The sequence below is a fragment of the Erythrolamprus reginae genome, chromosome 2 (assembly GCF_031021105.1).
Source record: "Erythrolamprus reginae isolate rEryReg1 chromosome 2, rEryReg1.hap1, whole genome shotgun sequence".
Taxonomy (NCBI): Eukaryota; Metazoa; Chordata; class Lepidosauria; order Squamata; family Dipsadidae; genus Erythrolamprus; species Erythrolamprus reginae.
The window spans coordinates 96,129,429-96,143,622 of record NC_091951.1 but is presented as its reverse complement, the minus strand read 5'-3'; the positions used below and the strand labels follow the sequence as shown (position 1 = coordinate 96,143,622).

The following is a 14,194-nucleotide window of genomic DNA, read 5'->3' as shown; positions in this document are numbered from 1 at the left end:
ATAAAAGGAGGGGCTGGGAAGGAGAGGGCAAAAAATGCCATTTGATCAGATATGTGTATACATCAGAATATTTGGAATGTGGTGCTGCACTTTTACATTTTTTAATCTTATACTTTAATAGCTATAAAACTGGAACTAAGTAAATTCTCGTGGGGCTGAATATCAGCAAACAAAAATGGCACACCTTTTGCTAATATAGAGCAAGTTCAAAACAAACCGGGCAACTTCCTTTTCCCATTGCCAACATTTTATCCTGTCCCTCTGGTACCTACTATTTAGTGCACACACACTAAGACCATGTTTGTTGGGCTACGTGCAGAGGACAGTAGTCCTCAGAAATTATAACAGTTAATTTAGTGACGGTCGAAGTAACAATGGCACTGGAAAAAAATGACATGTCCAATTTTCATACTTATGATAGTTGCAGCATACCCATGGTCATGTGATTTACATTCGGATACATGGCAACTGATTCACATTTAGGATGGTGGAAGCATCTCAGGGTCATGTTCCACTACTTTGTTCTGATGGACAATAGCCCCCAGGATGATCTGTCAATAACTCCTTTGAATTCTTGTAATCTCATCCTCATGGTATCAGCAATACCATCTGGCCATCTTATCTTCTCTGGCTTTTATCTTCTACAAACTCGGTTTTTAATATTTTGGCTCTCCAAAAGCTTTTGCTTCTGGCATTATATGCCCCAGATATTAATATTTATTTTAGTGATTTCAATGAACAGTATTGTTTTCCTTCAGCCCATATTGAATTATTCTTTTTCTTGTTGCTCAAGGTATTCTTAACTGTTTTGTTTAACTTTAATTATTATTTTTAATTAGATATATGAATTTAGGAATTGATTACTGGTATTAATCCGAGTCTCCGGAGAGGGGCGACATACAAATCTAATAAATCTAATCTAATCTATTAATAGAATTATTAGTAGTGATTATTATTAAAGTACTGATTTAGATTATTAAAGACTGAGTGAAATTAGAGAATATTTAGAAACTTTTTCTTTTCTCAAAATGATTGAAATTGATTGATATTTAAATTAACAATTAAGTAAGAAATGTAGATAAGCATTAATTGACTAATGGGTTGAAATAATCTTAAAAATTTGGGAAATGTACTATTTAGAGGGGGGAAGAAGTCTGAATTTTTTGTGTTATGTTCTGGGGGTTTTTATTTCTTTTTGCTAACATTTGATTGGTTATACAAAGTTTTCTTAGTTTATAGAAAAATGTATAAATAAAGGAAGTAAGTGCTATGGCATAATGGTTAATAAGTTAGAATTATGATTGTTGTTATATTTTTTGAAGGAACATTAAGGAGGGAATTTAATCAAAAGAAAATGTATGTACTGGATGACAAAATTAGAAAAAAAAATCTGCAACTTTTTTGATGATTGATGTTAGTTACTAACAAAATACTGCATTTTATTCATGGAAAATTAGATGCTATACTGTACTGCATTGTTTGAATGTATGTTGAGGGGGGGGCAGAATTACCCCTCCCCCCAAAAGGGTATTCTCAACAATGTTCTCCAGCACAAATTTAAAAATGCATTTAATTTTTATTCATTCAGCCTTTCTGATGGTTCAGTTTTCACAGCCATGTGTAACAACTGGAGAGACCATGGCTTTGACAACATATACCCTCTGCTGGTACTGTGAGGTCTCTGTACTTTTTCTTCTGTTCTATATTTGTCACAGGCTTTCTTCCAACAAGGAGGCATATATTTATGTCATCACTACAATCTCCAACCTTAGGGATTTTTGAGTAAAAGAAAATAAAGTCTGTTATTATTTTCAGTGCATCTTTAACTCTTTCTTTCAATTGGGTTGTTGTTAGAAATTGACATAACCATGGTTCTTTTAATATTGACTATCAAAACCAGATTTTGCACAACTGACTTTCCGCAAAAATATTTTTTAAGTCTTCCTCAATACCAGGCCCCTAAGGTGGCATCATAAGTATATCTGATGTTATGAATACATCCTCAGGCAATTTTATGCCAATTTCTGCTTTTGATAGTGTGGATGTTCAAGATGTCTAGTACCGTATATAAATAGTGGAATAACAGTATGATTGGTAAGAACTGCTTTTAATTGCATTGAAATTGATTTAAGAGAGTATATTATTAAAAAGCCAGTTTAAATTAGTGACATAGAAACAGCTGTGATAAATAAATAAAAGGATCTAAAGAAAGATACTAATTGTGGGCAGGAAAAGTTTTATGTCCAAAAATGTACACACTAACAGAAAGGAAGTCAGTGTATTATGCAATTTTGTTCTAAGGCAGAAACAGTCCTTCCTGAAATTGTTCCTTGCCAAGTGCTTGAGCTATAATCTACAAGCATAATGGCTAAATGCCATGCATGGGTGGGGATTAAGGATATTAAAGATACTGAAGGCGCTGATTTCTGGAAGGATGATCTATATTGAATTGTTGCCATTAATGGGGGATGAGTTTATTTAGAACTTGGCATTTGAGGTTTACACTTCTATAAGCCACTCAGAGTCACCATGATTTAATTCTGGCTGGCCAATTTGGCAATTTATTTATTGTATAAGTAGACAAAATAAATACTTAATATTCTTCTAGGTATTCTAATCAAAATTTACAGTTAAACTGTTCAATAACTTGTTAACACCCATTTTTCTCACATTTATATATTCCTATGTATTGTAAATCTGCAGATGACAAATTCTGCTTTCATTTGATGTCAATTTATTCATGTTTAATACATTTTTCCATGGGTTCTTACGCTTTAGCACATGCCATGCCCCACTGCACTTCAGCTGAATGAATTTTGCTGGGTTAGTGTTCAACTTAAATTATGGAACATACAATCTTCTATACACATGCAAAGTCTGTACATACTTGACGTTTTCACACCGCTGAGAAATAATTGGCTTTCTTCTGCAAAAAATTCTTTTTAGAGTAACAGTTGCTGTTTTCTTTTGCACTTGGAAACTTTGGAGGAAGTTTCACAATTATAATACAGTACCTCATCAATTGAGAGTAGATTCCACAGATAGTCTCCATATCTACCCTTTCATGTTATGTGTTTTTTTTTACTACTTGCCCAGAATTCATTACCGCTGATAACAAATCCATTATATTTCTTACTATCACAATACAACATAAAGATTCTTTGAAATTAAAAGTATGTGTATTTGCAAACATAATTAACAACTTCTTGACTACTACTGATGAACAGTGTTACTACTTGGATTGGTTTGGCTTGGCTGAGGTCAAGGCATTGTCATTCTGAACTAGTTTCTGGAAACATGTTTGCTCATTTTTCTCTCTCCATCAACTCCCTTCTCCCACTCCCATCTTCCATCTCTGACATAATTTGCAGGAGAAGATCTAAAGGAATTATCCCATGAAATTATTTAGCTGCATATAACATTTTGGCTGTTGGACCATATGGCCAAGTATCGATGAATCATACCTTAATGGTTTTCCTTTTCTTTATGAAATTCCCAACATTATTGAATATCTGGAGTGAGGTTTTTAGCAATATATAAACTTTGCTACTGTTAGGGTGGTGGCACAGAGGTTAGAATAGTATTGCAGGCTATTTTTGCTAACTGCTGGCTGCCTGCCATTTGGCAGATAGAATCTCACCAGGCTCCAGATTGACTCAGCCTTCCATCCTTCTGAGGTCGGTAAAATGAGGACCCAGATTGTTGGGGGCAATATGCTGACTTAGAGATGGCTGTAAATCACTATGAAGTGGTATATAAGGCTAAGTGCTATTGTTATCCTCTTTATCATTAATTGCATGAGTCTCTGGAGACTTCGGATTTGTCCAAAGTGTACTTTGAACATCTCTCTAGGCAAGAATTTTTTTTTGCAGTTTTATTCTCAAAGATAAAATACAGCTGCCTTGCTAAATTTCATAGTGTTTCAAGGAATAAAAGGTACGGTACTTGAAAAGTAAGTATCATGTAGGTAGAAGGCAGAGCTGTATATCAAGACCCCTGTGTTTATGATCCTAAAAATACATTGGAATGCTCCCTATACTGTGGTAAATACATGGTAAATTGTAATATCAAAAATTTATCTTGCTGTATTTTAAATAGTAAAAATATGTTTTACGTTGATGGAACATGAAAGATGAACAAGCCACTTTTTTAAAAGTCTTGAAAATTCACAAGAGAATCCAAAGGAATTGAAATAGTGGGGAAGTTCGGTATTTTCAATACATCTGGCTCATTTTCAAAGTGAAATTACAGAAAGAAGGTGAAAGTTGCTCATTTACAATATCTTTGGAGAACAAAAGGAACAGCAAGGACAGGTTCCTGTTCTGGGTTTATTTTCTCCTCACTCCCCACAAATGATTTGCATATTAACTGGTATTATGGATAATTGGTGAATGCAGATAGTACTTGTTTAACAACCATTCATACATCAATTATTCAAAGTTATGAATGGCACTTCTCACCAATCTTTGAAGTTCTGGCCATGCCCGTTTCCCACAAGTCAACAAGGTTACAAGTTGCTCTGTGAATTTCTTTCCCCACCTCCTCTACCTGATAGCACCTCAGATTCACCACTTTCATGCCATGCCTTACTTGTCAGTCAGCAGCTTGTGAGCCATCTGGGGACTTCCTTAAGGACCCATAATCCTTGCTTAGTGAGGACAATGGGAAATGCCAGGATTGCCATCACTAAACAATGTGGTCACATGACATTACACTTTATAGCTGCATTGCTTAATGCTGGAAATCCCAGTTCCATTTATCGTTATTAATTGAGAATTATCTATATAGAGCAGTGTTTCCCAACCTTGGCCACTTGAAGATATCTGGACTTCAACTCCCAGAATTCCCCAGCCAGCGAATGCTGGCTGGGGAATTCTGGGAGTTGAAGTCCAGATACCTTCAAGTGGCCAAAGTTGGGAAACACTGATATAGAGCACATGAACTTCAGTGAACCCAAGAACAATGACAAAGTGTAGGAATTGACCTGAAGAGGCATTCATTGCAATGCAGCTAAAAATAGTATTCTTAAGCCAAATTAAGCGTATGATTAATTCCATATAGGATGTGGAGATGTGGATCAAATTTGAAAGATGAACAAAGAAAATGTTTACCTGTGTACTCTGGGAAGCAAATAGTCAAAGGACTATGGATGATCTTCTCTTCAAAAAGATCCTTCTTGTTGAGGAAAAGAATGATGGAAGTATCTGTGAACCACTTATTGTTACAGATACTATCGAACAGCTTCATACTTTCATGCATCCGATTCTGTCAAGATAGAGAACATTCTCAGCCCAAATGTGAACTCAGAGCAAGAATATTGTTCTTAGAATGTTTAAATTAAATTAACAAAAAGATGTTTTCCTTATATTTATTGAACACCTCAGAAAATATTAACTTCATTATGTTGAAAGCACACTTCGGCATAGGGTAGAGACTTCATCCACTATTATTTCATTTTGATTTATTCATTTTGATTGGGGGAAGACAAATTATTTTAAAATATCAACATTTTTATTATGTAAAGAAGTATGGCTTTAGGAAGGACAGGGCAGAGCAAATAATACTACTTTTTATTATGGACCTACAATGCCACTTTGGATTTACAAGCGATCCAAAGTGGCATTGTTGGTCCATGATAAAAAGTAGAAACATAGAAACATAGAAGACTGACGGCAGAAAAAGACCCCATGGTCCATCTAGTCTGCCCTTTTACTATTTCCTGTATTTTATCTTACAATGGATATATGTTTATCCCAGGCATGTTTAAATTCAAGTAGTATTATTTGCTCTGCCCTGTCCTTCCTAAAGCCATACTTCTTTACATAATAATTTGTCTTCCACCAATCGTCGACATCAATCTTAAACCAAAATGAAATAATAGTGGATGAAGAATTGTTACTTTCAGTTGACTTATTTTCAGGGAATTAACAGGTATATAATGTGGTTAATTTTTTAAAGTTGTGAAGCCACTCATAAGTTTGGAGTTGGACAGACTAGACATTTGACAAAGGAATAGGTCAGGTACAGTACCGGTCTTGCATGCAAACCATTGAATCTCTATGTGACACAGGGAGAACTAGTAAAGAAAATATTCTGCACAATAGACTAATGAGTAACTGCCCAATCAGTGTAAAAAATACTAAGCTGAAAGGATCAGTGGTTTGACTTGTAGGATAGCTTCATTTATTATGATTGTATCCTTACCATTTCTTCATCTTCAGCCAGAACTAAGTCATAGGCACTAAGAGCGACACAGAAGATAATGGCTGTAACTCCTTCAAAGCAATGGATCCACTTTTTTCTCTCAGACCGCTGGCCCCCCACATCAAACATCCTGCAAGCAAAATTACAGTGTTACTGTACGCTGTACCCTACATGGCACTGGACCAGAGTACCTCCGGAACCGCCTGCTACCACACGAATCCCAGCGACCGATAAGGTCCCACAGAGTTGGCCTTCTCTGGGTCCCGTCGACTAAACAATGTCGTTTGGCGGGCCCCAGGGGAAGAGCCTTCTCTGTGGTGGCCCCGGCCCTCTGGAATCAACTCCCCCCAGAGATTAGAACTGCCCCCACCCTCCTTGTCTTTCGTAAGCTACTCAAGACCCACCTATATTGCCAGGCATGGGGGAACTGAGACACCTTCCCCAGGCTTTTATACTTTATGTTGGGTATGTATGTGTTGTTTGGTTTTAAATGATAAGGGTTTTATATGTCTTTTTCTCTTTTAATATTAGATTTGTTCCACTGTAACATTGTGTTTATTATTGTTGTGAGCCGCCCCGAGTCTTCGGAGAGGGGTGGCATACAAATCTAATAAATTATTATTATTATTATTATTGTTGTTGTTGTTGTTGTTGTTGTTGTTGTTGTTATTGTTATTATTACTAACCACAAACTCTGCAGTAACTGCAGAAGCACCACCTCATTGAAAATTAAAATAAAAAAGGTCATTTATAAACATGGAAACAAAATGTAACTTTGAAGAAATCAATGAATGTTCATTTACTAATGATACAATAAAAAAAACCCTGAAAAATAAATCTATAGCTGGTACTGTTTTCATATCTAACTCCACAAACATTTCAATAAAGATAAAGTTCTCTTTTAGTCAAGCTTGTCTGCTAATGACTTTGTGGACTTATCTATGGCTTTTCTATGGAAACCATATAGCATATCGAATTGTCTTTTTCTGCTTGTATGACTTTTCATTTGAAAAATCATCCTTCCAGTTTTCAGCTCAGGTATTCTCAAGTAATCTCCCATCCAATTCACTAACTAGGTTTCAACTACTGTATACTGCTCAAAATAATAAAGGGAACACTCAAATAACACATCTTAAATCTGAATGAATGAAATATTCTCATTGAATACTTAATTCTGCACAAAGTTGAATGTGCACAACAGCATGTGAAATTGATTGTTATTCAGTGTTGCTTCCTAAGGTGACAGTTTGATTTCACAGAAGTTTGATTTACTTGGAGTTATATTGTGTTGCTTAAGTGTTCCCTTAATTTTTTTGAACAGTGTAGATTAGATTTGAATCCAAAAAATATAAATCAGGTGTTACTATGTGAGGCAAATTATTTAGTAATACAGTGTTCCCTCGATTTTCGCGGGTTCGAACTTCGCGAAAAGTCTATACCATGGTTTTTCAAAAATATTAATTAAAAAATACTTTGCGGTTTTTCCCACCCGATGACGTCATATGTCATCGCCAAACTTTCATCCGCCTTTAATAAATATTTTTTTAAAATAACTTTAATAAATAAACATGGTGAGTAATAATCTAAATGGGTGTTAAGGGAATGGGAAATGGTAATTTAGGGGTTTAAAGTGTAAAGGGAAGGCTTGTGATACTGTTCATAGCCAAAAATAGTGTATTTACTTCCGCATTTCTACTTTGCAGAAATTCAACTTTCGCGGGCAGTCTCAGAACGCATCCCCCGTGAAAATCGAGGGAACACTGTAGTCTAAAATCCTTGCAGAAGGTCCACTATACAGACTAGTTGTTTAAACTGGGATGAAATTCTTAGATTTTTTTAAATGTACTATGCAAGACATGAAAGAAATATATTTGGGATATCCAAAAGAACAGATGCATGAAAATATGGACAAGCATTTGAAGGGTAATTTTTCCAGAAGACTGTCAAACCAATATAACACAAGGTAATATTTTTCCATATTCCAAGAGAGGAGATGCACTTCACCTGAAGCTCTTGTACTTGACAATATTATGCATTCTATGAAATATGCAACTCAGCCTTGGGGCAGGAAAGAAGAAATAATTGACTCTGTTGCTTTTTGAATGTACATAATTCTAAGAAAAAAATGTTTTGAAAGGTAACTTCACAAGATGGTCTTTCTTAAAAGTTTTACATCAAATCAAAGGAGTTGTTTAGGTATTTCTTAATGCCCCCATTTAAAATTATATTAAAATGCCTGCCTTGTTTATCTTAGAAAACAGCTCAGACATCAACATAGAAAGCATAACAAAATATCAAAATATAAATAAATCTAAACCAAATGTGCACAGCCAAGAGAAATACATATTAAATATAGACAGGTTAAGCAGAACTCTTAGAAGAAAAATAAATAACTTCTACAGAACATGAAGAACAACAAGAGCAACTAAGCTGAAACATCTGTTTAGGAGCCTGTCCCGGATCTGAAAGTCCCAAGTTTAGGGGGCCCAGTTAGCTTCCTTTGTGTGTAATTCCATTAATTCTTGGAAAGAATCTGCTTTAAAATTTTCACCATCTGAAACTCGGTCATGACTGCCTATTAATACCTGCAGACATCTGTAATTAGTTGATGTTTTTGTTTTAATATCAACAAAATCAATTGGAAACCTAGGCAAATTTTATATGCATATTTGTAGAAGCTAATTTGAATATAATGTTTATTTACTCAGTTATGGCAATAGACTACTTGCCAAAGCATTTTTGAATTCATGTTGTATCTTTCAACCTCAGTTGGTAGAGAAGAGGAAATTGTGATGTGCTAAAACTGCAAAAAAAAGTGTGTGGGCTGCAACACAGTGGATATGACTATAAATCCAGGAATTATTTTCAATGTTTGTGTCTGTGTGGGGAAATCTTTAATCTCCCTAATGAATCAAGAAATCATATGATATTCCATGTTGCTTAATGAACAGTTAAGTTGTCTAGTAAGAATTTTAAAAAGGTCCCTAATGGATTAGAAATTACCCTTCATAATGCTAGATGACTTCCCAATTAAGCTCTGCATGATTATATCTTACAATGTTCCAAAGCTGAAATGTTAGGTCCAGAATTCCAATGACTGCAGGCAACTGGCCCATTGATGTCACAAGAAAACATGTTCATGCTTTAAGATTCAAAACAACAATAAGCTTTCAAATATAACTCAAGTAAAATATTTAAACAATGGAAATTATCTAGATAGACAGAAAGACAGATTCCCCTCCCCTACATCTTTTCATTCACTGAACATAAAGATAAGCTGAGCAATGTTATATATTGAGCTGCTTAGTGGTACAGAGAGGAAGAGAAAGAAAAATAGCCATATGCACCTAGGAAATCATTACCAAAGGAAAAAAGGAAGGAAGGAGCCAACTTGGCCACTACTTAATAAGAGTATTGACCCAGAAATACTTGGAATCTTGCACAACTGGATGAAATTCTGATTTACTTCCCCACACTTGCAATTGCTCAAAGGTCTGTAGCTGAAGGGAGTGGAACTGATCAGAGCATTTTATTTAAGAACAGTAGCGTTTGTTGAAAATGGAGAGGAAAGATGGAAGAAAGGGTTATGCACTTATGCAATATTTACTTGAAGGTTATAAAAAAAAAGCTATGGCTATCTCAAGTGTCCTTAACTCCAGTAGGTATTACCTTGACATAGCTAAGCAGAATATTAATCCAACTATATCTGAAGTGCCATAGGAAATTTTTATTCTGACTTACAGTGATCCCCCGATTATCGCGAGGGTTCCGTTCCAAGACCCCTCGCGATAATCGATTTTTCGGGATGTAGTGGTGCGGAAGTAAAAACACCATCTGCGCATGTGCGCCCCTTTTTCCATGGCCGCACATGCGCAGATGGTGGAGTTTGCGTGTGGGCGGCGGGGAAGACCCAGGGAAGGTTCCTTCGGCCGCCCAACAGCTGATCTGCTCCGCAGCACGGCAGCAGCGAGGAGCCGAAGATGGGGTTTCCCCGTTGCCCAGGCAACGGGGAAACCCCATCTTCGGCTCCTCGCTGCTGCCGCGCTGCGGAGCAGATCAGCTGTTGGGCGGCCGAAGGAACCTTCCCTGGGTCTTCCCGCCGCCCAGGCAAAGGGAAAACCCCAAGATCGCTTGCCCGTTTGCCCGCCCGGCCGCTTCGCTTGCCCGTTCACCCGCCCGCCCGGCTGCTCGCTTGCCGCTCGAGAGCAATAGGGGGAGAGATAGAGAAAGAGAGAGAAGGAAAGAAAGAGATGAGAGAGGGAGGAAGAGAGTGTGAGAGAGGAAGAAGCAAGATAGAGAAAGAGAGAGAGAAAGAAAGATGAGAAAGGAAGGGAGTGACGTCATCGGGTGGAAAAATCGCGATATAGCGTTTCGCAAAGATCGAGATCGCGAAACTCGGGGGATCACTGTATATTACAATGGATTATAAGCTGTTAAAAGCAATTTATTTATTTATGTATCCTCAATTTTTGCAGAGGTTAATACAACTAAGGGAGTTGGGAATGGGAAGCTCCGTTATATGGTGGTTCTCTTTCTATTTCTCCAGTTGGTCATAGTTGGTTTTGGTGGAAATACAGAGATTGAACCCTATGCCTCTTCTCTTGGAGTGCCCCAGGGGTCAGTCCTCTCTCCTCTTTTATTTAACATCTACATGAAACCACTGGGCGAGGTCATCCGACGACACTGGGTGAGGTTTCAGCAGTAGGCTGATAATACTCAGCTGTATATCTCCATCCCGTGTCAGTTCAGTGAAACAGTGGATGCGATGGGCCAGTGCCTAGAGCCGTGATGGCAAACCTATGGCACTGGCACATTGGAGCCATATCGGAGGGCACGCAAGGTGTTGCCCTATGTCAGTTCAATTTTTGGCCTTCGGAAAGGCTAACCACCCACCCCCACCCCCCGGCTGCTGTTTCAGGGAAGCTTCCCTGAAGCCCCGGAACCAAATGGACAAACCGGAAGTTCGGAAAAGTACTCTTCTGGTTTGCTCTTGTGCTGGGATTTTTTGCATTCTGGAGGGTTCAGAGAAACTTCCCTGAAGCCCCGGAGGCAAGAAAATTGCCCAATGGATGGCAGGAGCTATCTCCATTTCTCCCCCTCCCCTCCTTAGCAGCCTAGGGAATGAAGGCAGCTTCTGCCCTGCCTTCCCTCCTCCCTCAGCAACAATAGAAGCTGAGAAAGTACAGCCAGGATCTCAGAGATCCTCATCGCTCATGAGCAAGACAGGGAAGGGAAACAGCCTATGATGGATGAAGGAGGGGATAGAAACGGAGGTTTGGGCAATCTTCTGCCCTGCTTTCCCTCCCCCCTCAGGTTTTTTTTTTTTTGTTATCTTTTATTCGTATTTGGCTGTGAGCTGCCTAGAGTCTTTTGGGAGTTAGGCGGTATATAAGCCCAAATAATGAGCAAGCAAGCAAGCAAGCAAGCAAGCAAGCAAGCAAGCAAGCAAGCAAGCAAGCAAGCAAGCAAGCAAGCAAGCAAGCAAGCAAGCATTTAAATAAATAAATAGTAATTATTTTCTCATGGTATTTAGTATGATTCAGTTTATATTACACTTTATGACACAGGGTATTTCATTTTGCAAGAAATTGCAATTGTAAAACATCTAATACTAGAAAGCAGAAAGCAATGTGTTAAGAAAAACCAACACCTTTAGGGTATTTGCATTAAATGTACTGAGACTGTTGTCACTTAAGAAGGGTAAGTATAATATGAATATGAAAATGACATGCAATAGTCTCAATACATTCAAAACAAATATCATAAAGTTCTTTTTTTAAAACATTAATTTCTGGGTACATGATCGAAACATTTAAATATGTTAACGGGTTAAATAAGGTTCAGGAGGGAAGTGTTTTTAATAGGAAAGTGAACACAAGAACAAGGGGGCACAATCTGAGATTAGTTGGGGGAAAGATCAGAAGCAACGTGAGAAAATATTTTACTGAAAGAGTAGTAGATGCTTGGAACAAACTTCCAGCAGAAGTGGCTGAATTTAAACATGCCTGGGATAAACATATATCCATCCTAAGATAAAATACAGGAAATAGTATGAGGGCAGACTAGATGGACCATGAGGTCTTTTTCTGCCATCAATCTTCTATGTTTCTACATTCTTCTAGCTAAGAAATATCAGTGTCACCCATGGCTGAAGATAATTTTGTTTTCAGGAATGGGAGTGGGGAGGGGAAGAGGCTGATTCTTCTCATTGAATGCTAGATATAATCTGACATCAACACTGCCAAATTTTAACTCAATATAAATTCAATATCCTACATCCTCCTTGAAACTGAATCTGATCTGTGATTGAAATTTTCCCTTAATTTTACACATAGATTTGGAAAGCAAAAGATTATATGAGAGGGGGGGGGGTGAGACAGAGGTGGGGAGAAGGAGAGGGAAGAGAACTGCAAACAGTCAGATTTGAAGAAATACCTTAAAATATGTTTCGACCTTCATCAAATGGAAAAAAATTTATCCTCAAATCTGCAATAACTTTCAGGAGAGTCCACAAAATACCAGACTTGAATGATTATGTGCCATCAAACTGTGGTTTTTTTAAACTTCTAGCAAGCACATTGATAGATCTTCCCTTGATGAATACTATTCATAGAATTCTCACTATAATATTTTGTCTGTGTGGGCAAAACCACAGTCACCTGACAGCCCTAACTTCCTGGAGAAAGACTAATTTAAAAAAAAAATGCATAGCAAAACAACCCTGAAGCATTATTAAACAGACTCTGCCTAGAAATTCCCAGCAAAAGGGGTGGGGATAGGGTGTGTGTATGGAACCAGAAAGGCCCTGAGAATTGGCAAGGAAACACAGCTGTGGGTGAGCTTCCTACCCTGCCAAAATTTTCTGTATGAATACTTGCCACTTGAAACAGTGTTCTCAGAATAGCTTCCTGCCAGCCTTAACATGGCTGTTGAGACAGGCCACTGACACCAAGGAGCAAGCCAACCATTCAGTTGAACAATGAGAGGAAGTGGAGTGGAAATTCCATTTTTAGGCAATCAACCGACATGTAAGCAAACGCTACCTTCCTCCTGACAAAATGACACACAGCAGGATTTTAATAAAGCCACATCGGATTTTCTACAGTTCAGTTTTCAACAGCTTTTCCATATGTCAGGGAGATGGGGAGGCAGAAGAATCTCTTCCACAACACTCTCTTTGTTATCATTATTACCCAAAAGTTTCTTTTCCCCACAAATACTGCTCTCAATACTCTTCAATGCTTCCTTGCCAGTGGAAAAAATATATACTAAATATATAATTCTCAGGGGGGGGAAATTGTTTTGAGAATTAAATCATTAAACATATGTCAACTAATTAAGCTTGGTTTTTGGTTGGATAACCTTAAACTGACTCCCCTGAGAAGCTTGTTTACGATTCCCCTAATAGCATCCTAGTAGCCACACCTAGCACTGTATAATTTAATTATATTATTTCATACCTCAAATCCTTGTTGGGAATAACACTTCTGTTTCCTGACCTGTATTCCCATGATGTCCTGTTTTTCTTCCTTCTACAAACTGTCTTGAATTTCTCCTGGGGTTTCTGAATTCAAAATCTCCAAGCTAACAGCTTGAGGCATTAGCATAATTTATGAAGCAGGCAACCTTTCTTTGAACTCTCCAAGTCTTTGTTACTCTCTCTTTAAATTACCAGCCCTTAGCTTTGCATCAGCTACTGGGGAAAGATTTACAACATGCTAATCAAAGCTCTCAGACTTATAAATTGCTTTACTTTCTCTTTACACCAATCTGGGATACAACTTAGGGAAAAAACTTATTCTGCTAGCTGACATGAATAGATGGACCGTTGAACTTACCTGAACGGTCTTCTCGATGCACTGCAAGGAGAGTCCAGGATGGGTAATTCTTCAGTCTGATTGGTAGGGACTGAGTTTAATTTAAATATTAGGCAGGTGCCGCCCCCCTTAGCCCTCCAGTCTAATTAAAACGAAGGAGCAGTAAAGTCCAA

General features: G+C 37.7%; 1 protein-coding gene across 1 annotated transcript in view; it reads right to left on the bottom strand.

The window, feature by feature from the left end:
- GNAI2 (G protein subunit alpha i2) overlaps nucleotides 1-14,194 on the bottom strand; it is a 155,988-nt gene that overhangs the window by 4,105 nt on the left and 137,689 nt on the right. Inside the window, exons 6-7 of the mRNA XM_070738779.1 lie at nucleotides 6,205-6,334; nucleotides 5,112-5,265 (exon numbers count right to left, since the gene is read on the bottom strand). Of these exons, the coding sequence (XP_070594880.1) occupies nucleotides 5,112-5,265; nucleotides 6,205-6,334 (284 nt within the window). The remainder of the gene's footprint in view (nucleotides 1-5,111; nucleotides 5,266-6,204; nucleotides 6,335-14,194) is intronic.